General features: G+C 36.2%; 3 protein-coding genes across 12 annotated transcripts; 2 read left to right on the forward strand and 1 right to left on the reverse strand.

Moving 5' to 3' along the window:
• The first annotated feature begins 1,477 nt into the window (after positions 1-1,477).
• On the forward strand, positions 1,478-15,607 carry LOC107774736 (uncharacterized). Of its 9 annotated transcripts, none has more exons than XM_075250563.1 (5): positions 1,478-3,089; positions 3,184-3,474; positions 5,471-5,531; positions 6,128-7,584; positions 15,211-15,607. In XM_075250563.1, the coding sequence occupies exons 2-4, from the start codon at positions 3,304-3,306 to the stop codon at positions 6,214-6,216; spliced, it is 321 nt and encodes a 106-aa protein (XP_075106664.1). In that variant the 5' UTR covers positions 1,478-3,089; positions 3,184-3,303; the 3' UTR covers positions 6,217-7,584; positions 15,211-15,607. The 9 variants fall into 9 exon arrangements, 3 of the variants coding, with proteins under 3 accessions (XP_075106664.1, XP_075106665.1, XP_075106663.1); XM_075250564.1 differs by lacking the exon at positions 6,128-7,584 and adding an exon at positions 12,949-13,009 and having other exon boundaries at positions 1,533-3,089; XR_012708159.1 differs by lacking the exons at positions 1,478-3,089; positions 3,184-3,474; positions 6,128-7,584 and adding exons at positions 4,180-4,337; positions 4,485-4,546; positions 12,949-13,009.
• A 2,382-nt stretch (positions 15,608-17,989) lies between these two features.
• Positions 17,990-22,464, reverse strand: LOC107774722 (uncharacterized). 2 transcript variants are annotated; one of them, XM_016594365.2, is made up of 5 exons: positions 21,868-22,464; positions 21,177-21,351; positions 19,893-20,170; positions 19,636-19,748; positions 17,990-18,602 (listed from the first exon to the last, which is right to left on the reverse strand). In XM_016594365.2, exons 1-4 carry the CDS (start codon positions 22,447-22,449, stop codon positions 19,641-19,643), a joined length of 1,143 nt encoding a protein of 380 aa, XP_016449851.2. In that variant the 5' UTR covers positions 22,450-22,464; the 3' UTR covers positions 17,990-18,602; positions 19,636-19,640. The 2 variants fall into 2 exon arrangements, with proteins under 2 accessions (XP_016449851.2, XP_016449846.2); XM_016594360.2 differs by lacking the exon at positions 17,990-18,602 and having other exon boundaries at positions 19,405-19,748.
• A 1,385-nt stretch (positions 22,465-23,849) lies between these two features.
• LOC107774715 (cystinosin homolog) lies at positions 23,850-27,543 on the forward strand. The gene is made up of 9 exons (XM_016594351.2): positions 23,850-24,145; positions 24,252-24,384; positions 25,204-25,293; positions 25,420-25,544; positions 25,715-25,757; positions 26,204-26,321; positions 26,444-26,493; positions 26,822-26,911; positions 27,066-27,543. The coding sequence occupies exons 1-9, from the start codon at positions 24,027-24,029 to the stop codon at positions 27,093-27,095; spliced, it is 798 nt and encodes a 265-aa protein (XP_016449837.1). The 5' UTR covers positions 23,850-24,026; the 3' UTR covers positions 27,096-27,543.
• The last annotated feature ends 172 nt before the right edge of the window (positions 27,544-27,715 follow it).

Here is a 27,715-nt window from a genome sequence, read left to right on the forward strand (position 1 = left end):
ACCGACACCCGTAAAGTTCGATAAAATTCTATATATACATGTATATGTTGTTAGAAAATAGTAATATTAGTAGTGATACCATATATACAAAGCAAATTTTGGTTGAATGCAAATTTGCACCCGCTACCTTTAAATTAGAGGTGTCAAACGGGCCGGGTTGACCCGACCCGGCCCAGACGGTTGAAACCCGGCCTGCCCCGGCCCCGCCCGGTACTTAGGGGGCTGGGTGGGTTGGGTTACTGGGGTTAGGGGGTTGGTCCGTTCACTTTAATTCATCCGATTAACCGGACCGGTCAAATTCGGTCAACCAAAATCCCTGTAGAACCAGACCGGCCAGGACCAATTTAAAGGCTAGATTTTTTTTTTTTTTTTTTGGTTTTAGAGTCTAAGGCAATGCATAACCTTTGAATTTACTCTTTTTTTGTTAATTTACTTTGTTAAATGTAAAACTTTCAATTTGTAAGTTTAAATTTTGAAATAAATATAGCACTTGCAATTTATAAGTGCAATTTTTTTCCATCTTCATTGTATTCTTTATATTTTTACTTTATATTAATATAAATTACAATAGTTATACAAAATACAAAAAAAAAAAAATACTAACCCGGCCCGGCCCCTTGGACCCGTAACCTTTACGATTCATTTTTTACCCGGATGAACCCGAACCCGCTAAACCCGGTAACCCCTAACCCATAACCGGCCCGGTTCGAAACCCGGACGGTTTCAACTTTTCCCTACCCATCTCGGCCTGGCCCACCCGTTAGACACCCTTACTCTAAATCCTAGGTCTGCTTCTGCGTGAGACATGCAATCTAGTCTCTCATATCAAGCTGTCACAACCCAAACCACACCAATGACCGTCATGACATCTAATGTGTCAGTAGGGATGGCAAGGGCTACGGGGCAAGTTTTCTCTTAATCTACAAAATTTCAACTCGCTCCGCCCCGCATAGCAAATGCACCCGCGTTCACCTGCTCCGCATCCACACCCGCATCCACCCGCACTGCTTAACTTTTTTCCCCTTCATTTTGTTAGTTTATTTATTTTTTAATCTTTTGTCTGGAATTTTTTTATACATTTATAATATCTACTCATATTTTTTATTAATTTTAAAGATTACGGGAGGCTTCAGCTAAGGAAAGAAGAAGATATAGCTGAAAGAAGAAGATAAGATACTTAAGAGAGTTATATCTTGCACATATGTAATAAAAGTTACTTAACAAAAACTTTGATATGATAATAACGCTTTACTTTTAAATTTTTTATATTTGATAATAGAATATATATTATTTAAGCTAATCACTGGAATAATTCTTAAGCCGCTGGAATGTATAAATAAGTCACTTCTCTAATCCTCTGGAAAGTGGTCTTGATATGTAATTTTTGGATATTACATTTTCAGAACAATATGACGTGCAAGCATTTGGTTCAAATAACATGAAACTTTACTTTGCTTCAATATATTATTTGGAATCAATTTCATTTTCGTTAACGCAGAAAATTGAGTTTCCTTCTTCAATGAAGTTTTTAAACCTGCACCCACATTACCCGCACAGTTTTTAACTTTTTTTATTTTGACTCGCCCCGTCCACCTCGCACCTATCCACATCCGCACCGCCTCATCGCCATCCCTTGCGCAATAATTTTTTGTTATAAAAAAAGGGTAAACCATCAAATGTTCAGGTGATTTCTGAGTTTTCTCATTTTTTTCCTAGCATAATAACCTATTTTTGTTACCATATAGTCCTCAAATATCTCTCCTTTAATCAAAAGGATGTCGTTGACCCTACTGAAAAGGGAAAAGTAAATAATCCACGACACGAGCCAACCACGTTACTAGGAAATTATGGCGACCGGTTTAATCCGACGAGCGATTTCTAGGGTCCACTCATCGCCGGCGGCGAAGCTAGTTGTCGCCCGAGCCCACGCATCGGAGGCCAAAGCCCATCAATCAGAATCCAAGCAGCAGCCAAACATTAAGTCATTTCAAATTACCGATGGAGTCCAGACAACCCAGGTAAACCCGAGCTCAAGGAATACAAAATCGATCTGAAATAATGTGGCCCAATGGTTTTAGATGCTTTAATCAAAATCAAAAACGAAATCGACCCAACACTTACGTTTCGTAGATCCTGTAGAGAAGGGATCTGTAGGTCCTGTGCTATGAATATTGATGGTTGTAATGGACTTGCTTGTTTGACTAAGATCGATTCGGGTGCTGAATCGACGATTACGCCAACAACAACAACGACCCAGTATAATCCCACAAGTGGGGTCTGGAGAGGCCGTTGCCACATATGTTTGTCATTAAGGATCTGGTTGTGAATATGACTAATTTTTATAATCAGTACAAGCCTATTGAGCCTTGGTTGAAGAGGAAGACGGAGCCGCCGACTCCTGGGAAGGAGATACCGCTGAGTAAGAATGATAGGGCTAAGTTGGATGGGATGTACGAGTGTATTCTGGGTGCTTGCTGTAGTACATCATGCCCTAGTTACTGGTGGAATCCTGAGTCTTATCCTGGTTCCGCTGCAGCTCCACGCTAACCGGTAATATTTCTTCGGAAAAGGCCCAAATAGCCCCCGATACTTAGGACAAGGTCTATATATAACCCTGTTAAAAGTTTGGCCTATCACCAACCTTGCCGTTACACTATTGGCTTGGATATCCCTTTCTTTTAAACGGTTGCCACAGTAAATAAGTTATTCACTCAAAATATAACATGTAGAAATTAATATACACATAATCATTTTATTTTAACGCCCAACCCAACCCATTAACCCTACCCGTTACCCAACCCGTAAAACATTACCCCTCTCTTAATTAACCATACCCTTTTCTTCTCAAATCAGCTTTTCTTCTCAATCTCAACAAGGAGCTCACAGAGCTGGTGCTAATTCCGGTGCAAATCTGGACGAAGTATTCCTACCATCTTTCACCATTCAATTCCCAAAATATAAGTCAGGGATCTTCGAGTTCATCATATGGTTCGAGAAGGAAATGTTGTTGTGGAGTTGCTGCTAGCCAATTCACTGATTGGACTCCAAATAATGTCGGCAGACGATTTAACAAGTGTTCAATGCCTAAGGTAAATTTTATAAGAATTGTTTGTGTATTTTTGCTTAGGTAAATAATGCCGGTAGACAAAAATTGTCGATAATTTTATTCTAATTGTTGCGCAGGGACAGAAATGTAAGTTTTGGGAATGGGTAGATGATGAACTTCCTCTTAGAGTTATATCACTGATCAGTAACTTAAAGAATGAAAATGAAGCTCTTAGATGAGAAAGGAATCTTTTGCCGATGAAGGTTGTCGAGATTGAAAGCGTCTTAGCAGGGGATGTTGCAAAAGTTGAAGATTTCAAGGAATTAGATGATGTTAAAGGAGACAATGATGTTTCTAAGGAAAAAATTGATGGAGGTTTAGTGTTTGTGAAGGAAAGTAATCAGAAAAAATGGAATGTCATTGCTATGGTACGGTGTTGCTTCGTTGGGTTTATGTGTGCTTGGATGATGAAATAGCTAACTTAAGATCAACCAAAGTTTAGGTGTATTTGACATATTTAAGTGATTATGTAACCTATGTTCAAACAAGGTTTATGTATAACTGATATAATTAAGGTTTAATTTATGTTTTATGTTTTGGAATGAGGTTTATGTTCTACTGTCTAAGCTACACAATTCGCTCTGGTGAATTCCTATAAACTCGAAAACTAAATTTTTATATGCTGATGTTGATGGAAACTAAATTCAAAATTATGTTGTAAATTTCAGCAGCACCCACCTTCGATTGGATTCCTTCGCATTAGCAAAAACCTTAGTATTTCGGGCGGACTAGACGATAATGGAGGTGTGAAGTTTGGTAATTGTTGTAACGCTCCTCAAATTTATAAAAGTTTCGAGACACGCTAATTATAGAACTAAATTATTATTATTACTATTATTGTTATCTTGCTTATAGTGAAATATATATATATATATATATATATATATATATATATATATATAATTGGATATACAATTAGGAAAATATTAATAGTTTTAATATTATTAATTATTAAAAATAGGAATAATTAAATACTAGTTAAGTCAAAACAAAAAAAAACAAAAGAAAAAAAAAGCCACGTGAGCCTTAAGCCCATAAAGGGCTCTTAGCAGGTAAAGGCGTGAGGGCCTCAGCCATAAAAGGCTGTGAAAAGGGGATTAAACAATTTCAAAATAGAACACTTACTAATGCAGAGCAAAAAGGGCGTAAAGCCTTATACGAAACAGAGGCAACCACGAAATTACAAGAAAAGTTCTAGGGTTCTTTACAAATCACTAATTCTTGAACTCAGGTATATAAAATTTCTTATTCTCAATTACCCTACAATAGTAATAGGTAAGAGTTGAATAGTTAATTCCCTTCTTTCTCTATATCAACAGTAAATCCCATATTTAGGTGTGAAACTTTGAAATTAATTAAAATGCACTGGTTATTGTAGAATCAATTGTTTGACGGGTAAAATTGGTCTGGGGTCTACGTATTGGCTCAAGGAGTATTGAGGTGAGTTGATATAACCCTTTACTAAAGTGGTTTAACTCACAAAAGCTCGCATACAAAGTGTTTGATGAATTGCTTAAAAGAGTTTATATTTACTTAATTGGAGTAAGTGAGAACCTATCAACTTAGAATTGTTCTAGTAAAAGTTTAGATGATTTATTATAATATATGTGCATAAATTTTCAGATTTTTGTGTTATTCTTATATGCTATTTTCGTGTTGAAAATTTATGAAGGAGCAAGAATCCTTAGAAGTACTTTTACATGTTTATTCCATTCTTATGACATGCTTTACATTTAAGGATACCAGCATGAACATGTACATGATGTTCTATAAAGAAAAGATTTAGACTTGAAAAGTCACAAGAAGAAGTTTTAGAAAGAAAAGATTTTTGGGAGTATCCTTTATTCAGAGAAGGGGTCATCGTCCAGGCCGAGGGTCTTGACCAAGGCTTTGACTTCCTGAAACTACTTGTGCCAAAGTAGGGAGCACACGAGCTGAAGGTCTCGTTGCTGAGAATTTACTTAGCCATGCTAAGGTATGATACATGAGCGCTGAGAACCATGAAGCGAGTGTCACCTCGTGGATTGGGCCTATTCGATCAGGTTGGGATCGAACCCGTGCCGATCACACGGTGACTGAGACAGAATTAAGTCAGGATAGTTGGAACTTCCAAAGTATAAAGTAAAGTATTTTTTTTATAAGAAAGAAAAAGAAAAGAATTTCTTTTAGAATATTCCTAAACTGCTATTATGCAATTATTTTAGAGTTGTTCTTATAAGCTTTATGCCTTATATGCATTTAGAATCTTTGCTCGTAATGTATATGTTATTAAAGTTTTGTCCCCTGTCGTTGAGACTCATTGAGTACAATGGATGTACTGACGTTCTCTTTTGGGAACCTACGTTGGTCTGCGGTACAACGTAGGAACCGGTTTTGCAGGTGAGCAGGCTACAGTTTAGGACTTCCCTCCCTTCCATTGCTATTGGTGAGCTCCGCTTTTGTTCGTGGAGTATTCCTTAGAGTCATCTTTATTTTGTTATTTCTTTGTTTACTTAGAGAACTGGCCAGGAAATCTCATGTCCTGAGCAGTGCGTCAGTTTATTAGTAGAGGCTTCATAGATGCAGACGGTTGGTTAAGATTCATATGTTTTGAATAATAACTTAAAGGTATTTTATTGGTTACTACAAATAAAGTTTTGAAGTTGGCTTATTTTAGATATTTAAATTATTTAAAAGTATTTGGTTACAGTAGTGCCTTGTGGCATATAAAGTTTGAAGTTATAATAGATTTGATAAGCGCAGATGGTTCGCTCGGTCATGTTTAGTGATTGGGTGCTGGTCCCGGCTTGTTCAGAAAATGAGCCGTGACAAACTTGGTATCAGAGCCTCGGGTTTATGGAGTCCTAAAGGTCTATGAAGCCGTGTTGGTAGAGTTTTGTTTATGGGTATGAAGCGCGTCATACTTATAAACAGGAGGCCACAAGCATTTAAGAAAAGTCTCATTTTTTCATACTTTAGATCGCGCAATAGAGCCTACCTCTAAAAAATTATCTAATGTATTCGTTTCTCCATAACTCGCAGAAATGGTTCGTACTCGCAACTCTGACACCGACACTCAGGATGTTGCTCAAGAAACTATTGCTACTATTGTGGCTCAAGGCAGAACTTAGAAAGCTTTACTCAGAAAAGGAAGGGTAGATCCACAAAAGTGGTCCAAGTACCCCGAGTTGAACATTTAGAAGGGGTGGATAATGATGAGCTAATATCTCGGGATCCAGTGCCGCCCCCAACAACAGCTCCGGCTCAAACAACTATATCCCCAGAGGTGTGTCAGATGTTTAATGCAGTCAACAGCGTTATGGAGATGTTTAAAGCCTTCATAGCCAACCAGAACGAGAGAAGAGATGAGATTCCACCTCAATCAAATAGACAGAACAATTTTGAGTCCTTAAGAGTGAATGAATATTTGAAGTTGAATCCTCCAGTGTTCCATAGTTCTATAGTTGATGAAGATCCAGTTTTATGTCTAGAGGGTGTGAAGAAAGCCCTCCGAGCGATGAAAGCATTTGATGTTGAAGCTGTAGAACTGGTTGCTTACCAGCTTAGAGATGTGGCTGACGCTTGGTTTGAGATGTGGGAAAAGGAAAGAGATGATGATGATTCGCTTACTTGGGAAGAATTTTAAGAGGCCTTCATGGATAACTTTATCCGGAAGAGGATAGGGAAGCTAAGGCTACAAAGTTCAAACAGCTCAAGCAAGGGAATAAAAGTGTTCAAGAGTACTACATGAAATTCATAAGGCTAGCTAAGCATGCCCCTCACATGGTTAAGACAGAAAAAGTAAAGATTCGCAGGTTTGTTGGTGGTTTAGCTTACCACATTAAGGATACGACATCAGCTGCAGTAGTAGGGATGACAGTCTTCTCCTCTGTTGTGGGATTTGCCAAGCACTTAGAAAAAGACAGACAACAAAGGAGAGAAGAAAAATCAGCAAAACAAGAAAGCCCGGACAGCGGGCGAGTTTAATGGTACATCCAGCGGAGGTGGAAGGGATTCCTCTAATAAGGAGTCATTAGCACCAGATCAGTCTAGTCATCAGTCAGGTGGTGGGTCTTCCTTCAGACGTACTCAGAGTTATGGAAATCAGTCTCGCTAGAATCAGAATTTTAGGACATCATCCTCACATAGCCAGAGTCATGCTGAGCAACATTCACACCAACAAGGTCTTTGTGGAACATGTAAGCGACAACATTCAGGTCAATGCCAGCTCGGGTTTCATGGTTGCTATCATTGCGGAGACATTGGTCATATAAAGGCCAACTGCCCAAAGTTGAGATGTAATTTCAGTGGGTGGTCAACTCGTCCTTTTAGTTCCTCAGCTGCTGCAATTGCACCACCTCAGGCTCGTGGTTCTCATGATCAGACCAGACATGTGGAAGGCGGAGGTGCAGATCGAGTTACTCAGGGAGGGGGACAACCCCGTTTGTTTGCTACACTTGATCGTTAGAGTGCAGAGACATCTGCAGAAGTTATTACAGGTATACTTTTGGTCTGCACACATAATGCTTATGCCATAATGGATCCAGGTTCAATGTTTTCATATGTGACTCCATACTTTGCAATTAACCTCTAACTAGAACCTGAACAACTTAGTGAGTCATTCCTAGTATCTACTCCAGTTGGCGAGTCAGTGAAAGTTACAAGAGTCTATAGAGGTTGTATAGTTTCAGTCCAAGGTCGCAACACCAAAGCCGATTTCATAGAGTTAGAAATGGTGGATTTCGATGTAATCATGGGTATGGATTGGTTATCTTCCTGCTATGCCATGTTAGATTGTCATGTCAAGATATTTAGGTTCCAATTTCCAAATGAAGAAGTTTTAGAGTAGAAGGGTAGTTCAGCATCGCTTGTAGGTAAGTTTATTTCTTACCTTAAGGCATAACGAAAGATCGGTAAGGGGTGTCTCGCCTATTTGGCTCACATCATTAATCCATAATCAGAACCACCAGCTCTTCAGTCAGTGCCAGTTGTTAGAGAATTTCCAGAAGTTTTCCCAGATGACCTTCCCGGACTTCCTCCTGAAAGAATCATAGACTTTGGCATTGATCTCATGCCAGACACTCAGCCTATATCTATACCTCCTTATAGGATGGCTCCAGCAGAACTTAATGAGTTGAGAGAAGAGTTGAAAGACCTTCTAGACAAAGGCTTCATTAGGCCGAGTGTTTCACCGTGGGGTGCCCGGTCCTGTTTGTCAAGAAGAAAGATGGGTCTCTCAGAATGTGCATCGACTATCGGCAATTGAATAAAGTTACCATTAAGAACAAGTACCCACTGCCAAGAATTGATGATTTATTTGATCAACTTCAGGGTGCAAAGTACTTTTCAAAAATAAACTTGAGGTCGGGGTACCATCAGTTGAGAATCAGGGAAGAAGATATATCTAAAACAGCCTTTCGAACTCGCTACGGGCACTACTTCATGAACAGAGTTTTCAAGTCATTCCTTGATACCTTTATTATCGTTTTTATAGACGATATTTTGGTATACTCTAAGAGCAAGGATAAGCATGCCGAACACCTCAGAATAGCCTTGCAGACCTTGAAGGAGAATGAGTTTTATACCAAGTTTTCAAAATGTGAGTAATAAAAGTAGACCCTCAGAAGACAGAAGCAGTCAAGAACTGGTCTAGGCCGACAATGCCATCCGAAATTAGGAGTTTCTTGGGGTTAGCTGGCTACTATAGAAGGTTTGTAGAGGGGTTCTCTTCACTTGCAACTCCATTAACTAAGTTGACCCAGAAAGCAGTTAAGTTCCAGTGGTCAGACGCTTGTGAGCAGAGTTTTCAAGAGTTAAAGAAAAGGTTGACCACTGCACCTGTATTAACCTTGCCGACAGGTTCGGGTGGGTTCACAGTGTATTGTGATGCCTCCAGAGTTGGTCTCGGTTGTGTTCTTATGCAAAATGGAAAAGTTATTGCTTATGCTTCCAAGCAGTTAAAGAATCATGAAAAGAACTATCCCACACACGACTTGGAACTTACAGTAGTGGTGTTTGCATTAAAGATATGACGACACTACCTTTATGGAGAGCATTCTGAAGTGTTTATAGATCACAAAAGCCTCTAGTACATTTTCAAGCAAAAAGAATTAAATTTAAGACAGAGAAGGTGGCTCGAGCTATTGAAAGATTATGACATCAATATCCTTTATCACCCGAGCAAAGCTAATGTGGTAGCAGATGCACTTAGTAGAAAGTCAATGGGTGTCTTGGCCCATCTTGCAGTACAAAGGCGATCTTTGGGTCGAGAAATTCAAAAACTAGCAAATGATGGAATTAGATTGGGTGAGACCGAAGAAGGAGGTATAACCGCTTATGCCTTAGCGCAATCCTCCCTGGTTGGGCATGTTAAGGCTAAGCAAGACGAAGATCCGTACTTAGTGAAGTTAAAAGAAGGAGTCAGAAACAAAGAAATCACTGCTTTCACCCTAGGAAGTGATGAAGTTTTGAAAGTTGAATAATCGGGTATGTGTGCCTGATGTAGATGGTCTTAGGAAGGCCATAATATATGAAGCTCATAGTTCGAGGTACTCTATCCACTCAGGTGCTACCAAAATGTATCTAGATTTGAAAGAGTTGTATTGGTGGAAAGGCATGAAGAAACTAGTAGCAGATCATGTGGCTAAATGTTTGAATTGCCAGCAAGTTAAAGCCGAGCATCAGAGGCCTGGTGGCCTAGCTCAAGATATAGAGATGCCATAGTGGAAGTGGGAGATGATTAATATGGATTTCGTAGTAGGTCTACCTCGCACGTACCATAAGCATGATTCAATTTGGGTTATTGTAGACCAACTAACAAAATTCGCTCATTTCCTACCAGTAAAGACGACAGATTTCGCCGAGCAGTATGCGCAGTTGTACATCAAAGAAATAGTCTGATTGCATGGTACTCCAATTTCAATCATATCTGATAGAGGCCCTCAGTTCACGACACATTTTTGGCAGGCATTTCAGAAAAGATTAGGTACCAAGATCAATTTAAGCACCGCTTTCCATCCACAGACCGATGGCCAGGCAGAAAGGACCATTCATACTCTCGAAGATATGTTGCGTGTGTGTGTTATAAATTTTGGAGATAATTGGGATGATCACTTGCCACTTATAGAATTTTCTTACAATAACAGCTATCAGTCCAGCATTGGTATGGCTCCTGATGAAACGTTGTATGGGCGGAGATATAGGTTTCCAGTGGGTTGGTTTGAACCAGCAGAGGTGTCGTTGATTGGTCCAGAGTTTGTTTGTGAGGCCTTGGAGAAAGTTCAGCTAATTAGAGAAAGACTTAAAGCGGCTTAGAGTCGTCAAAAGTCTTATTCTGACAAGAGGCATCGTGAGTTAGAGTTCATAGTTGGTGATAAGGTGTTTTTGAAAGTTTCATCAATGAAAGGAGTTATGAGGTTTGGTAAGAAAGGGAAACTTAGCCCTAGATTTATCGGACCTAATGAAATTCTAGAAAAGAAAGGAAACATGGCTTATAAGCTAGCGCTACCCATCGAGTTGTCCTTTGTTCATCTTGTCTTTCATGTGTCTATGCTTAGAAAGTACATTCATAATGAGTCGCATATAATACCTGCCGATACCATAGAAATTAAAGAAGGCTTGACTTATGAAGAGGTACTTATTGAAACTCTCGATAGGAAAGTAAGAAAGTTGAGAACAAAAGATTTAGCATCGGTAAAAGTTTTGTGGAGTAATCATGATTCAAAAGAGGCTACGTGGGAGGTCGAGAAAGATATGAGAAAGAAATATCCATATTTATTTGAGGAAAAAGGTATGTGAACCTAAGTTTGATTTGACATATATATTTCATTTATTACATACAAGTTAGCAAGTATTTCTATCCTTCCTAGATTATACTTAGTTATTGTAGTAATTTAGTTTATGCTGTAGTATATTTAATTCATTAAAATAATTTACTTGTGCTAAAGTGGTTGTGCTTTAGATTCTTGTTAGTTATTGTGGTACCTCCTTTCCGGAGTGTGAGTAATTAATTTATGAGCTGCGTATGGTGCCTATGAATGGCCTGTTATGGTATATTTGGTTGTTGTTGATGTAGTTGTGGTATTTGTGACAAGGATATTTTTTTGGATAGTCCAATTTACAAGGGAAACTCTGCCGAAATTTTTGAAAATTTAGGGAGTTAGCCAAAATTTTGAGTCCCTTGGAAGAATGAGTAGTACTAAGAAAACTTAAGAGGTTCAAGGACCTAAGGGATGATTGTTAGCTTAAGAATAAGGTCCTAGCAACATTCGAGGACGAATGTTTTTAAGGAGGAAAGATTGTAACACTCCTCAAATCTATAAAAGTTTCAAGACACGCTAAATATAGAATATAATTTTTATAATCTTAAATTATATAGAACTAAATATATATATAATTGGATATACAATTAGGAAAATATTAATAGTTTTAATATTATTAATTATTTAAAAATAGGAATAATTAAATACTAGTTAAGTCAAAACAAAACAAAAAAAAAAGCAAAAGAAAAAAAAAAGCCACGTGAGCCTTAAGCCCATAAAGGGCTCTTGGCAGGTAAAGGCGTGAGGGCTTCAGCCATAAAAGGTTGTGAAAAGGGGATTAAACAATTTCAAAACAGAACACTTACTAACGTAGAGCAAAAAGGGCGTAAAGCCTTATCCGAAACAGAGGCAACCACGAAATTACAAGAAAAGTTCTAGGGTTCTTTACAAATCACTAATTCTTGAACTCAGGTATATAAAATTTCTTATTCTCAATTATCCTACAATAGTAATAGGTAAGAATTGAATAGTTAATTCCCTTCTTTCTCTATATCAACAATAAATCCCATGTTTAGGTGTGAAACTTTGAAATTAATTAAAATGCACTGGTTGTTGTAGAATCAATTGTTTGACGGGTAAAATTTGTCTGGGGTCTACGTATTGGCTCAAGGAGTATTGAGGTGAGTTGATATAACCCTTTACTAAAGTGGTTTAACTCACAAAAGCTCGCATACAAGGTGTTTGATGAATTGCTTAAAAGAGTTTATATTTACTTAATTGGAGTGACTAAGCACCTATTAACTTAGAATTGTTCTAGCAAAAATTTAGATGATTTATATGATTATGTGCATAAATTTTCAGATTTTTGTGTTATTCTTATATGCTATTTTCGTGTTGAAAATTTATGAAGGAGCAAGAATCTTTAGAAGTACTTTTACATGTTTATTCCATTCTTATGCCATGTTTTACATTTAAGGATACCAGCATGAGCATGTACATGATGTTCTATAAAGAAAAGATTTAGACTTGAAAAGTCACAAGAAGAAGTTTTAGAAAGAAAAGATTTTTGGGAGTATCCTTTATTCTGAGAAGGGGTCATCGTCCAGGCCGAGGGTCCTGACCAGGGCGTTGACTTCCTGAAACTACTTGTGCCAAAGTAGGGAGCACACGAGCCGAGGGTCTCGTTGCTGAGAATTTACTTAGTCATGCTAAGGTATGATACATGAGCACTGAGAACCATGAAGCGAGTGTCACCTCGTGGATTGGGCCTATTCAATCAGGTTGGGATTGAACCCATGCCGATCACACGGTGACTGAGACAGAATTAAGTCAGGATAGTTGGAACTCCCAAAGTATAAAGTAAAGTGTTTTTTTATAAGAAAGAAAAAGAAAAGAATTTCTTTTAGAATATTCCTAAACTGCTATTATGCAATTATTTTAGAGTTGTTCTTATAAGCTTTATGCCTTATATGCATTTAGAATCTTTGCTCGTAATGTATATGTTATTAAAGTTTTGTCCCCTGTCGTTGAGACTCATTGAGTACAATGGATAGTACTGACGTTCTCTTTTGGGAACCTACGTTGGTTTGCGGTACAACGTAGGAACCGATTTTGCAGGCGAGCAGGCTATAGTTTAGGACTTCCCTCCCTTCCAGTGCTATTGGTGAGTTCCGCGTTTGTTCGTGGAGTATTCCTTAGAGTCATCTTTATTTAGTTATTTCTTTGTTTACTTAGAGAACTGGTCAGGAAATCTCATGTCCTGAGCAGTGCGTCAGTTTATCAGTAGAGGCTTCATAGACATAGACAGTGGGTTAAGATTCAGATGTTTTCGATAATAACTTAAAGGTATTTTATTAGTTACTACGAATAAAGTTTTGGAGTTGACTTATTTTAGATATTTAAATTATTTAAAAGTATTTGGTTACAGTAGTGCCTTGTGGCATATAAAGTTTGAAATTATAATAGATTTGATAAGCGCAGATAGTTCGCTCGGTCATGTTTAGTGATTGGGTGTCGGTCTCGGCTTGTTCAGAAAATGGGTCGTGACAATTGTTTTTACCCAAGCGGACGGAATGACGTTAAATAAGAGAGGGGTAATGTTTTACGGGTCGGGTAACGGGTAGGGTTAATGGGTAGGTTGGGCATTAAAATAAAATGATTATGTGTATGTTAATTTCCACATGTCATATTTTGAGTGGATAACTTATCCACTGTGGCAACCGTTTAAAACAGAGGGGATATCCAGGCCAATAGTATAACAGCAAGGTTGGTGATGGGCCAAACTTTTAACAAAGGTTATATATAGACCTTATCGTAAAGTATAGGGGAGTATTTGGCCCTTTTCTGATATTTCTTTGATTCTTTGTTCCTTTGAACTTTTTTGTCTTCAGATCTAGTCTCTTTCTTGTTTGCCTTTACTTTCTATTGACGTGTTGTATTCGGCTCAAATATGAAGTTGAAGATAGCCATAGTTAATAAAGATTGTAACTTGGTGTGTTCCTATCTGCCTAAGCCTTAGCAGGTAGAGTTACTCGGAATTTGTGCTGATGGGAGGTAACTTGTTTCCTTTTCTCGTTGGAATATTTGAGTTGTGCACAAGCTAGCCCGGACACCATCATTGTTAAAAATGAACTATAGATTGTAACTAGGTGATTTCTTCTCCTCTGCCCAAACCTTGGTGGGTGGAGTTATGGAATAGTCGAGGTGTACTCAAGTTGGCTTGGACAACACTGTCATAAAAAATCAGGCTGACTACTGGTTTTACTCCCTTCGTTTCAATTTGTATGTATTATTTTTTTAGACTATTACAAAAAGAATATTTCTATATTTAATAAGTTTTTAATTCCAATAATTCCATTTTACACGTAATGACACTCTTATAGGAGAGACATGACATGTTTAAGACCAAAAAATTTAAAGAATACTTTTGATATTGTTGTACACACCCTTAGTTCAGATCACAAGATTCGAAAACTTTCTTTACATTCTTATGTTTCGCGCACAGTTAAACTAAAGACATAAAACAAAATAGAGTGAGTATTTGATTAAGAAAGTCGTGTTCCTTTTATGTATGAGATGAATGAATCTCTTTTGTACGAGGCGTATATGGTAAAACACTATGCAACTTTTGGAAGAAGTTTGATAAATCCTATACTGAAGGATCTTATTGTATGGTATAACCATGCAACTTTCATGTATGTTCAGTCATTGGATCTTATTAGACAATTTTGAAACATATTGATTTTCTAAACTTCTAATACTTTTTTTTTTTTTATTTATAAAGTAATTGATTTCATTGCTGGTATCCAGGGGGGATGCAAAGCAAATTAGTTACAAAAGATGTATAGCAAAAAGGATATTGCTAGTTCCATTACAGTTGTTTAGAGTAGTACTAGGGAGCTAACAAAATTCAAAGAGTATCGGGGGGATCTCATTGGGGATAAATAAACCCAACTATACAGATACATTAGACAACTAGCTTTTAGACTTTGGAAAGTAGTTGATTCTCCATCATAACATCTTATGTTTTTTTAATTCTATATACTCCAAAAAATAGCAGCAGGTATTATCTTCCAGATTTGTATGTGTATAATATTGGCATGAGGTTAGTTTCAATGGAGTAATGTGGTCAGTGAGGATTTAAATGAGTATCTCGACTCTCATATTAGCTAGTAAGGTATTGGATGTCTAAAATGTTGGTACTTGCCTTGATTCTGTTACTTTCTATAAGAAATTCTACAACATTAACCCCACTGTCATTGGTATGCCATATGCTGCTATTATTATCTTTAATGAAAAGTGTTTTTTTCTTCCCATACTTGCAATATATTTAACAGATTTTTATGTCTTACTTTTGAAATGTAGATGGATTATGGATAGCCGTGATGAATATACTCAGGAGCGCCTGGACGCAGTTAATGATGAATTCAAGCTTTATCACTGCCATACTATTCTGAACTGTTCTCGTGCTTATCCAAAGGGATTGAATCCTGGGAAGCATATTCATAATATCAAGCGTCTGGAGCTTGCATCTTGAGCCAGCAGTGATGTTGTTCCAAACTCTTTCGCCAAGATTTGATTTTGAAGGATCAGTAGGAGGTTGTTTCTCAAAAAATGTATGCACAGATTGTAATTTGCTCTGTGAGATCTTTTTTATGCTTAAAATTTAAGATGAATGGTGCATCTCTCTTAAATTAATACAGTATCATATTCAAGTACATTGCTCCATAATGCATGAAATATGTGTGTGTGTTTCCTTTTATAAGTTTTGTATAGATATGTCTATGTTCTTTCAAGGACGGTTGTTTAGGATGTCTATTGGTGCTTCCCTTTGTTTTTCCTTGACGATGTTCAAAGTTAAGATGAGCATTATCTCCTCTGCCGATGTGGTATTAGGTAGTTGTCATACTTGGATCTGTATGATGTTGATGCGATTCAACTAGTATTGAGGATATTTCTTGTTGTTGTAGCGTTATAGTTGCCGAAGTTGATTAGACATTATTCGCTACAATGCCATCATTTATGTGCTCGTAACATGGGATGCAGGAACTGAGAGTGTCTTACAAGTTTCTGTTAGCCTAGGGTCTATCGGAAACAATCTCTCTGCCCTTCAGGGTAGGGTTAAGGCTGCGTACATCCTACCCTCCCCAGACTCCACTTATGGGATTACATTGGGTTGTGGTTGTTGTTGTTGTTTGTTTGCACTTTGCAGATGGGAGAAGGAAAGAGATGTAGGGAACTAATAGCATGTTTGGCCAAGCTGCAAAAATCAACTTATTTGAGAAGTGTTTTTTTTTCAAAAGTGCTTTTCTCAAAAATACTTTTGGTGAGAAGCAGTTTGTGTTTGACTAATTAATTTGAAAAGCACTTCTGAGCAGCAATTAGTGTTTGGTCAAGCTTTAAAAAACTGCTTCTACGTGTATTTTTCTCAAAAGTACTTCTCAAAAAAGTGCTTTTGGAGAGAAACTACTTTTTTCTGCTTTTCTAAAACTGTTTCTACTTCTCCTCAAAAGCATTTTTTTCCTTCCAGAAGCTTGGCCAAACGCCTCAATTTTTGGCCAAAAGTGCTTTTGGCAAAAAAAAAAACACTTTTGGCCAAAAATAAGCTTGGCCAATCAGGCTATAACTCTCTTAACCTGCTTATTGGCGGGAAAAGAGACATAGCATTCTATTATGTTACGTTTATTTCTGAAGTCAAATTGAACAAAATATTTTCCATGGGAAAGTTCTCCCTGGAAAAGGTTTTACCTTAGAGATTTAAAGATTGCAGTAATGTTTAAATTTTGATAGAAGCAAGTGATATGGAGTAAGAGTTGGGACTATTTGTAATGACTTCCGCCCATAGCTGAGATAAGTCATTTTCCCACCTTCAAAATATTATTTTTTGGACATATTTTCTATTAATGGAAAACCTGAATTTTAGTAAAGGTAAATATTGATGGAACAACTGGAAATGATTCCATCGTGAAATATTCATTAGTAATAAAGGAATTAAATAAAGTAATTAGAGTATCCTCTTTTAGGGAGGTAAACATTAAGTTTAGAATTGTATATTCTTGCTTGTCATTTCACAGAATCACTCCGGATCTGTTGTTCTATAAGGATTCATGGCAAAATCCTAAGGAACACCAGATTTTTTTTTTCCCAGCATTGTGGCTGAACATTCTAGTGACCGTCAGGATTTTGCACAAATCCTAACAGTTACCATAACTTGTTGAAATTCTGGCTAGCGCGCTTTAAAATCCGACTTTCGAATTATTTTCCTAAAACATATGTTATAGGGGTCACAAAATCAACAATGACACAAATATATCTAATATTTGTCGTTATCTTACAAAAAATTATATTTATAAGGCTCGAACTCGAGATCTCTTGTTAAAAGTACAGAGATTTTATTCAGCCTGCTAAAACTCTTGATGGTCCTTATTATTCCTACAACTTTTCAGTGTGGATAGAGTGGTGACGGATAATAATAATAATAATAATAATAATAATAATAATAATAATAATAATAATAATAATAATAATAATAATAATAATAATAATAAAATGGAATTCAACACTCATGTGATGTAATATGAAGTTTATGACCTTTTTATTTCTTCTTTTTTTACTTGACTCACAATTATGACAATTGTCTTCTCATTTATTTTACGTACTACTATACGACTCAAATTTCCAACTTGAGTTGGTGATGGAATTAGAGCAATTTAATTTTCTATGCAATAAACTATATAAATTGTTAACATTAAAAAGACACTTGGGTGTGCCGCCAAGTAATTGTCAAATTCTCAATTGAACTGCTACCGCACCCATTGTGGTGGCACTTAATGCGTTGGATCTGATAATATATAGTTCCTCATGTGTTAAGTGTGACGATTAGATTATAAATTCGATGGAATATTCAAAACTAGTACAAGGTAATTCTTAAATTTGCACAATATTCAGATGACCATTAACGATATAGTTTTTATCTTCACGAGGTTTGCTCAAACTCCTAAACTAGAATATTAATATAGAGATCCTACTCCTATATAACCCCCACCTAGCTGTAATGAGAAAAAACCAAGCAAAAACTAATAAGCAGATGCTATGTTTTGGTGAAACCGTGAAACAAGAAGACAAAGAATGAAGTTGTCGATAGTAGCTAGCTTTCTGGTGTCTATGGTGATCATTCAGAATATAAGTAAACTTGGAATAAGCACTCGCCTTCCATTTCTCATAAATCCTAAAACTGTGGAATCATCTCAATACATCACAGTAACAGGTTACCTAAAACAATCCATTTCTTTTACCCCTTTCCGCTTCAGTATAACATCTGTCCTATGTTGCTCGAACTCTTCAAAAATTGCTGCAGCGTCTCGGATTCGAGACACCCCGCTGTATTTTTGAAGAGTCTGGGCAAAACATAGTTTTTATCTGCATATAATCAGGAGATGAACTAACAATCTTGCTACACTTTTCTTTCGAATAGGCTGCAACAACAACTGCGACATAGCCTGTTGTTATTGTGATATCACAAAGCAGCCGCCTCTCTGCATACAGTGCTGCCGAGAAGAGCGTTGAGCCCCTGAATTTGCAGGTAAAAGTTCTCTTCTTCTTTTTTCCGGATAGTCAAGAAATTCGCGTAGGCTGGTGGTGCACGGTTCAAAACTCCTCAGATAATAAGCCCACATCTTAACCCTTCTCCACTTAAATACCTAACATTTTTCTTCTTTTGGCCAGCTTCAAGCAAATATTCCTTAAATTTGATGAGTCTATCAAATTCAACAAGAAAATAAAAACAGTGATATGGACTAAAGTTGTATCAAATGATTAGAGTCTTAGATCTAAAAGCATGCTAATTTAGAGCTTTCTCTTTTAGCTGCATTACAAAATTAAGATCCATTATGTTCATCAATTTGTTCTATTTCATGCAGTGAATCGGAGGTCCGATTTCTTAGCCTTTAAATTTGCAAACAGGGCGTTCTGTTGTCATGTTTCTCAAAATGCAGCCAAAATGAGCAAGAAATATATTGGTCAACCAGTGGAACCAACGCGCTCTTTTAACTATGTTTTTTTAGATAGGTTATAAAAGAGATGTAAAAACCCATTGTACAGAATTCGTAGAATTTTGCTCTCGTTATTAACAACATACATCATATACTATCAAATTTCATGATTTCCACAAAACTATAGTAACTTCCTAAATGACATGGCTTCACTTCAGTTTATTCATAAATTAAGAACCAATATGAAGATCAAGGCATTCGTCTCTGATTGTTAACTTCTAGCATCTAACAAGAAGTTACAGCTATAACAGCAACAGTTATCTGATCGACCTTTTACAGTTGGTTGCTTCTAAATCGTTAAATGAGGAGCACATTATGGATTTCAAATATGTTTGTCAAAATATAAGAAAGTTGTAAAAGCGTTTAATATCCCTACAAGTACCAGCTACTCCAACCTTCATGACAATATAATAGGCATTTGGCTAATCCCATCCCCTCGAAAAACAGTTTAAAAAAAGAATGGGACTTGCAGGCTAAATCCTGCTTCTCGAAATTGAAGGGTAGTCCAAGTTCAAAGAAGAGTATATGATTTCAGAGTAGGCTCATTATTCATTAAAATCTGGTAATTTCCAGCAGGCCACCTTTAGTTCTTGTAAAACCAGCAGGTTGATACAACTCACTCACGTATTGATTTCACCTCATTGGCCACTTCCAACTTTTTGAGTTTATAGGAAATGCTATTGGTACTGAGGTAATGTACTAAAGAGACACGATAAGGTAAAACTCACAAAATGAGTACCATATTTATACCCTCCTCGTAAGTCCAAGAAACACCACAGCTGAAGCAATCTGAACTTTTAAATCTGCAATATCAACATCATGGCCGCCTTCAACGAGACCCCAACTGTCAACCTGGAAGAAGCCAAAGAAAAGTCAGCACTTAAACTTGAGGAACAACTCTGGGTAAATGATGGACCACAGCCCTGGCGGTTAATGTATTTTAGGATACACGAGTCCTAGAAAAGATAATGAAGGAAAATTGACTGTATTACAAACCTGCAAATCTTCCTCGAGCCTAATCAACTCAATAGCCTCTTCAATTCCCAATCTACCACGGAAAAGTCCAAGTGCAATGACAAGCGAATGTGCAGCTGAAGCAATTGCATCAATTGTTGCTAATTCACAATCATCCATTTTCTTGAGAAGGCTTTCAATGGCACTAACCAGACCATCAGCTTGCTTGCCACCAAAAAAACTGGTATATACGGCTGGCTTGAAGCCAAATTCTGACTCTACCCACTTAAGAAGAGGATCGATTTTCTCCACTTGACGCTCTGTGAATTTCAAATTGTCAGATTAATATGTGAAAAGTACTAATATTATGAAACCCAAATGAATTGCCAAAACAATCAGAGAACTGCAGGCCTGCTGGTAAGCATACTACGAGAGTGGATCATATTTATGCTCAGAATCTGCAGTCAATTCTTCTCGATCTTGTGATAATACACAGTGCAAGAAGTAATTATCTGTAGGTGCTTTACAGTCTAGCCAAATAGATGGAACTTTGAACATTAAGCTTATCCCTTAAGAAGGACCTAACAATGTTACAAAATCCTAGTATCACTTGAATTTGTAATATGCTCCACTGAATACTACAGTAGTTTGTTTTAGATCGTCCCGGGAAGAATTCAAAAAGAGACTTCACTGGATACTAAAATATGAGAAGAAACTAGAATAGACAGGTACGATCATGTCCTCCAAAATTTGAAATAAATCTAGTATGGGGCAGCAGAATTGTGTTTTCACGAAATGCTCGCAAGATACTTTGCAATATCAAATGTGAAATCCTTGATGGGAAAAAATAAATAAACTATTGACCATTTAATCTCAAGAAGCATGAAGTCCGAGATGTTTCTTGACGAAGATAGGCAGACAGAGAACCTTGTCTAGATGCCACTCTTAGTCAATTAGTAGCACAATCAGAAAAATTCACACAGAGAAAAAAGACGCTCCCTCCTTCCAAACTCGAAGTAAGCTAGCTAACAGCAGTATGGTATGTCCTCGGCAAAGACCAAAACTGATGGTGGGTGAGATCTAGACATACAAATAGGAAAGCTGGGAAGCAACGAACATTTTAAAATTATATCAGACCTCTACTTTTTGCCACATTATAGAAACAAAATTTTGATCATCAGAATTTGACCAGACAAATAAAGGATCAGACCTAAGTTTGATCGTAAAGAGTAAAGACAAATGTTTGGAACAGCGAAAAGCAAAATATCAAAACCAGATTCTGAAAACAATGAAAATTTATACTTTGCAACTTGCAAGATAACGTACCGCGAACTCCACTTGTCAGATCATTATCCCCAGGAGCACGACAGAATACTAAATCTTGAGGGAATTTCTTCATCAAATGATCAATAATCTTTTGCCGCGTCAGTGGAACTCTTTCTAGTGCAGTACATGAAAGTTTCATCAGTGGCATAGTAAAGGGTCTGATCCCATCTGCTTCCTACAATTAAAAGACACTTCAGGACTAGGGTGACAAAAACACACAACTTAAACATCAAGTTAAATGGAAGTATCAAATTTTCATTGAAATAACATAAATGGTATCAATGTATACACACACAAAAACACATGAATAACAAAACAATCAACCCCACCAAAAAAAAGGAATTTCCCAATTACTTCCAGTTAAGTTATATATACACCATGATTTTTTATACTATCAGGTCACCTAAAGGATATCTAAAGCTAAACTTTCTTTAGATATAGGATTTTTAATCTTGAAAATAAGACAGGTTACGTGCTCCAACAGGTAGATGGGACAAAAATTTCTTTACACTGACATTGCATATAACTTATCCAACTAATGAACCAAATTGCATATGTCAGAAAATGGGGAGATGGTACAAAACACATGAATAACCAAACAACCATCCCACAGAAAAAAAGGAATCTACAGAAAGAATTTTATTAATTACTTCTCTTAATCCTAAATATGCTAATGAACTAAAATGAGCACCTGGTATTCCCATTCAGCAGCAATAGCTTTAGCAAGAGCTAAAGTTGGGCATTTGAGTGGACGCTTAGAAGGGGTTTTAAGGGTACGATAATCAAGCATAACACTCCAACCAATTCCATCATCAGCTTCTCTAGTTGTCACTTTCTTGTAAAACCTCTTCCCCACAATTGATCCAGTCATGAATGACATAGGCATAGACACAGATGCTGAATCTTGTGATGATAAAGGTGAAGTCTTTTTTGGACCCTTTATGATAATATTATCATTGGTTGTTGAAGAATTTGGATCTCCACCGTAAAAAGTGAAGGAGGAAGAAGATGGGTCATCTGATGATTCGGGTTGTGCTGAAGTTGCTAAGTTACTGAAAATACGGGTTTGAGAAGCGGTTAGGGTTTTAAGGAAGGTAAATTTTGTAGCTTTAAGACTTCTTCTCACGATTTCAGCCGCCATAGCTCTGAGCTGAGGTGAAGCTACGCAGAGTTGATCGGTGCAGCTGAATGCTGAATTTGGTGCTGCTTCTCGGCCGAGGAGCTTTCTGGTTTGGGCTAGGCCCAGTTGATTCCTACCGGAACCAGGCCTCATTTAAACATTTAGGCCCATATTCTTTCTCTAGGGCCCAAATTTAGTAGTCATTTTCACATTTTGGGTTTGACACTTTTATCACACCAAAATTGGGAGAAATTCAAAAATAGCCAGATTTACAATGGGTCGTTCAAAAATAGCTCAGTTTCAAAAGTAATCGAAATTTAGCCACTTTTCATGTAAAGATAAATCTGAGCGAAACACTGTTCAAAACCCGAAAAATACGCCAGTATATTATACTGGAGTTCCAGGATAAGTATGCTGGAACTCCAGCATAATATGATGGAGTTCCAGCATAAGTACACTAGAACTCCAGCATAATATACTGAAGTTCCAGCAAGTATAATTGTCCAGTATAATATACTGGAGTCAGCAAGGTATACCGGTCCAGCATAATATGTTAGAGTTCATACACAGGTGCATCGAACTCCAATATATTATGTTGGACCGGTCTTTGTTGCAGCAAAAGTGGCTATTTTTCATTGACTTCGTAAATGCTAGCTATTTTTGAATGACCGGTCCAAAAACTGGCTATACCGTACTATTTTTATACTAAAATTTGCAAATGTCCAAAGGGCAATAATAAATTGAATGACAAAGTGCAGTTAGATTTACTTTATTTTCTTTAACCTTATTTATTTTTTTATAACCGTGGTTTTACGAGTCAGTTTTTACATATCATGGTCCATCTCGGTTAATTTCACATTTTATATATTACCTTCCACAGGCGTAGGGACCAAGGTAACTTTGTTCACCAAGACTCGGACAGATGAAAAGAAATAATCTAATATTTTTCTTGAATCATATTTGTTTAATCCAATATAAATGAAACGTTTAATATTAATTGTGTATTTTTTTTATAAAACTATATTACTTTATAAATACTTGATAATATTATATCAAGTAATAGTTTGATATAATTTTTACAAAATTTTAATCAAATTGTCGACGAAATAAAAGAAAAGAGTCCAATTGTGGATGTAGATTTGAAACGTGTACAATGAGAGATTCGGTTCCGTAACCACCCTGTCAATAACTTAAAATTTCACTTCCAGTTCAGAATTGGAATACAAAATTTCAATTTATTTATTTAAAGACTAAAGGAGCTTGAGTTATATCTACATATATGGTTAGAAATTTAGACTACTTATTTAAGCTGGCTTTCCCTTCTGATACATCCGAAAGAATTGTGCAATTTGAGCAATTCCAAATATTCACCCTATTTTTCAGCTTATCAATTTATATTGAACATAGCAGGTAAAAGAATTATATTCCTACTGAATATATATAGACGTTTATTTATGATTACGTAAATATGGATCACGGGAGAAAGTAACATGAATACGGTCACAATATGGGGCACATTCATTACATAGATGTAATATTTTTGGTAAATTTAATTCGTCAGTCTGCAACCGAAACTTCAGTCATTGGGATTCGCACACAAAATAAGCAGCCCATCTTTTTTGGCTTATTTTCTATAAATAGCGATAAGTATTTGATACGAATATAGTTTACATTGTCCTGTATTTTTGAAGTTACAAAGGAATCTATAGTCAAGAAAGAGGTTGATTTTGATGGGGTCGTGGAATTCAGTTTCGTTGGAAGTGTTGTACAATGTTTTTGGTTGGATTGCGTTTGTTTTATGGTCTATTAGCTTTTATCCTCAAGTCGTCCTGAATTTCCGTAGGAAAAGGTTTGTACTTCTTCTCTGCATAATTTATTTCTTTTTTCACTACTACTAGTTCTTTTCTTTGTTTAATAATTATTTTCTTACGTGAATCTTTTTGAATGAAAAACAGTGTGGTGGGGTTGAATTTTGATTTCGTGGTGTTGAATTTGACGAAGCACTCGTCGTATCTCATCTACAATGTTTCCATGTTCTTTAGTTCTGCCGTTCAGAGGCAATACCATCGTCGATATGGCTCTAACGAGGTTTATAACACCACATTCAAATCCTTTCTCCTAATGTTTTTTCCTATTGAATTGTGTGAATAGTGCTGACACGACGTGACGTAGACAATCTATCATAATGATGCATTAATGTTCATTTTCACAGCTCGAACTCGTGACTTATACGTTACATGGAGACAATTTTATTATTGTTTTAAGACTACCCTTCTTGCATCAATTGTATATTAGGAGTTATATAATTCATTCATGTTTAGGCGGTTATAAACAGGGGGCGTATGTGGTGTATTAGTGACGAGTTAAACTGAACCCATAACTTTTAATATAAAGTACAAATTTATATGTAAAATTCATTAAAAATACAAAAATAGTAGATATGAACTCATAACTTTAAAAATATAATGGGTTCAATACCAAAAACCTTAAAAGATGAACCCATAGAGTTTAAATTCTGAATCCGTCTCTGAATTTATAAGCATTGAATTTGCCCATGTTATATTTGGTTAAGCACATTAGATCTTCAATTAAATAAAAAATATTTGTTTTGTCCCTTTATGTTGGAATTTGGGAACTCGTTAATTTGGACTAATTCTATGGAGTAAAATACAGATCTTTACAAAATACATTTGTAATTAAAGAGTTGAAAAATTAATAATTCACTAATTTTATGAAGATTCCTAGTATAAGTTGAAGCGCAGAATTTGATTAATTAATAGAAGGCTTAGTATACATGTTTAACCAAATACCATAAGGATTAAAAAATAGTTAATATTTGATGGAATAAAATGACTATGTTTTATAGTGAAGTTAATGACTAAATGTGCCTTCATTGTTTAATTTCAGATGATACCTGTAGCTGCTAATGATGTGGCTTTCTCTACTCATGCTGTTGCTTTAACAGCATTTACTTTATTTCAGATTGCTATTTATGATGTAAGTATACCATTCTCTTTTTACTCTTTTCAGCTCAAAAATATTACTATGTGCATACTGAAATTAATGTGAGTTTATGACTTTGGTTCTAATAAATATATTTTTATTTTTATTTTTATTTTTCAGCGTGGAAATCAGAAGGTCTCAAAAACTGCTATAGCAATTGTCACTATTGCTTGGTTAAGTGTTGCAGTTTGTGTATTTGTGGCTTTCCCTAAACATTCTTGGCTATGGCTAGTGTCCTGCTTTAAGTAAGCCATATTTTCATTTAAATCCATAATTAGTTGTACTTAACACCCTTTTCTTCATGTTTAAAAATTTTCATAACAATTAAAAAAAATTGGTCAAGTTAAAGTAATAGTACTTTAGCCATTTAACCACTATAATAATAAATTCTCACACTTCTATATCTTAATTGCAGCACATTGCAGGTTGTTATGACAGTAATTAAGTACATTCCCCAGGTAATTGTTGCTCTGTTTGAAGGGAATAAACTCCACGCTATTCTTCCGTTTTTCATAGTACCGGGCCTTATTCGCTGGTTTTTGTTATTATTTTTCATCTATTTTCTAGTTCTTATGATGCTGCTATTATTCCTATGGTTCTATTGATAGTGCTGATATATTGTCTCTTTTCGTCTTCTTGAGCCGAGGGTCTTTCGGAAACAGACTCTCTACTCTTCAGGGTAGGGGTAAGGTCTGCGTACACTCTGCCCTCCCCAGACCCCCAGTTATGGGAACTCACTGGGTTGTTGTTGTTGTTGTTTGAAGGGAAAAAACTCTGACTACTATATGAATTGCTTGTGATTGTTCTCTTCTATTCAAATTACAAGATTTTGCCATATGTTTATACTATTTGTTTCCTTTTGATGCTTCCTGAATTAAAGTTATTGGCTTTGAAAAATCTATAGGCTGTTATGAATTTTCGGCGAAAGAGCACAATTGGATTTAGTATTGGCAACATTTTGCTGGATTTGTTTGGAGGTTTAACAACTTACGGACAGATGGCAGTGCAATCCATAGATCAGCGTGAGTTTCAGCATTTCAATTATATAGAGTTCGACTAACATATTTTGTTATTTCTGTTTACCTAGTTAAAAAATTCTATGAGATTCTGTATATGTGCCTAATATAGAAATATTTTTGTACAGATTCTTGGGTGAATTTTTATGGAAACATTGGCAAAACCTTATTGTCATTGGTAAGAAATATTCCTTAACATCCCATCTATTTATTTACTACACTTCTCTTCAGATTCTCTTTGTATCTGATTCTTGAGCCTAATTACTGCTTCATTTGTTTCAAATAGATTGGCACTATTTCCTTATTAGTCCGTTTCAAAAAAAAATTGCATCTTTCAATATTTCCTTAATAAGAAACATTTATTGCCACAAATGCATATCTCAAAAGTTTTTTCTTTCTTATTAAAGTTTGTGACAAGTCATACTAAGACAATCTTTTTAAAACGGATGGAGAAGTTAATGTAATGCACAAACAATTATGTGGTTTTGATGAAATGAATGTTGCAGGTGTCGATATTCTTTGACATTCTCTTCATTGTGCAACATTATGTGCTCTATCCTTCTAGGAAAGAAGTTGCTGCTCCTGATTTTGATGTGGTAAGCAAGAAGCCATACGTTAGAACTTAGATGTATATATAATTCATGATTTCACGAACAAATATGTTTTTACTGTAAAATGTTTATTGTATGCTTTGATTATGTATGCAAAGATATGCTAAGTAAAGACAATATTTCTGTCTGTATAACTCAGGAGAGACCAAGGGACATTGAGGGACGCTGATGGTGGCTATGGCTGTAGCTAGTTATATTCCAACCAATTCATTTGCTCTTTCTCTAAGTATACTGAGCTCTAGAGTTGGGAGCACAAATTCCTCGAGGCGGAACAAAGATGTCGGGCATGGTTAAGTGGATTCTATGTTTAGACGTTTCTCCAATCTGCGAAATGTAGTTCCTTCTGGTATTCTGTGGAGCATATAGAGAGAAATGACAATTGATGTTTTATTGAATGCGTAAACTGTACATGTCATGGACTTCATTGAATGCATTTTGGTGTAAAATGCATAATGTATATAATTCAATTAGTCTCATGGACTTCATTGAATCGAAACATAGTTGAACGAAGATGTAGTCTATGATATTTGTAAATTCAGCACTTTGCTTGGGGCTGTTCTGTTATTATTGGTAAAACAACATTTACTTATCCAGGAAATTTACTCCAAAGTTTTCCAGTTTGGTCCAGTTAATGTTGCCGCACCAGAATGGTGCTTTAACACTAGCAGAAGCATTCTTTAAGATCAAGCACACAAATTATGAAAGAAGAATTGCCTGCTATTAAGAATGTATATGTATATATATATATATATATATATATATATATATATATATATATATTATCTGGAA

Source organism: Nicotiana tabacum, chromosome 3, assembly GCF_000715075.1.
Source record: "Nicotiana tabacum cultivar K326 chromosome 3, ASM71507v2, whole genome shotgun sequence".
NCBI lineage: Eukaryota > Viridiplantae > Streptophyta > Magnoliopsida > Solanales > Solanaceae > Nicotiana > Nicotiana tabacum.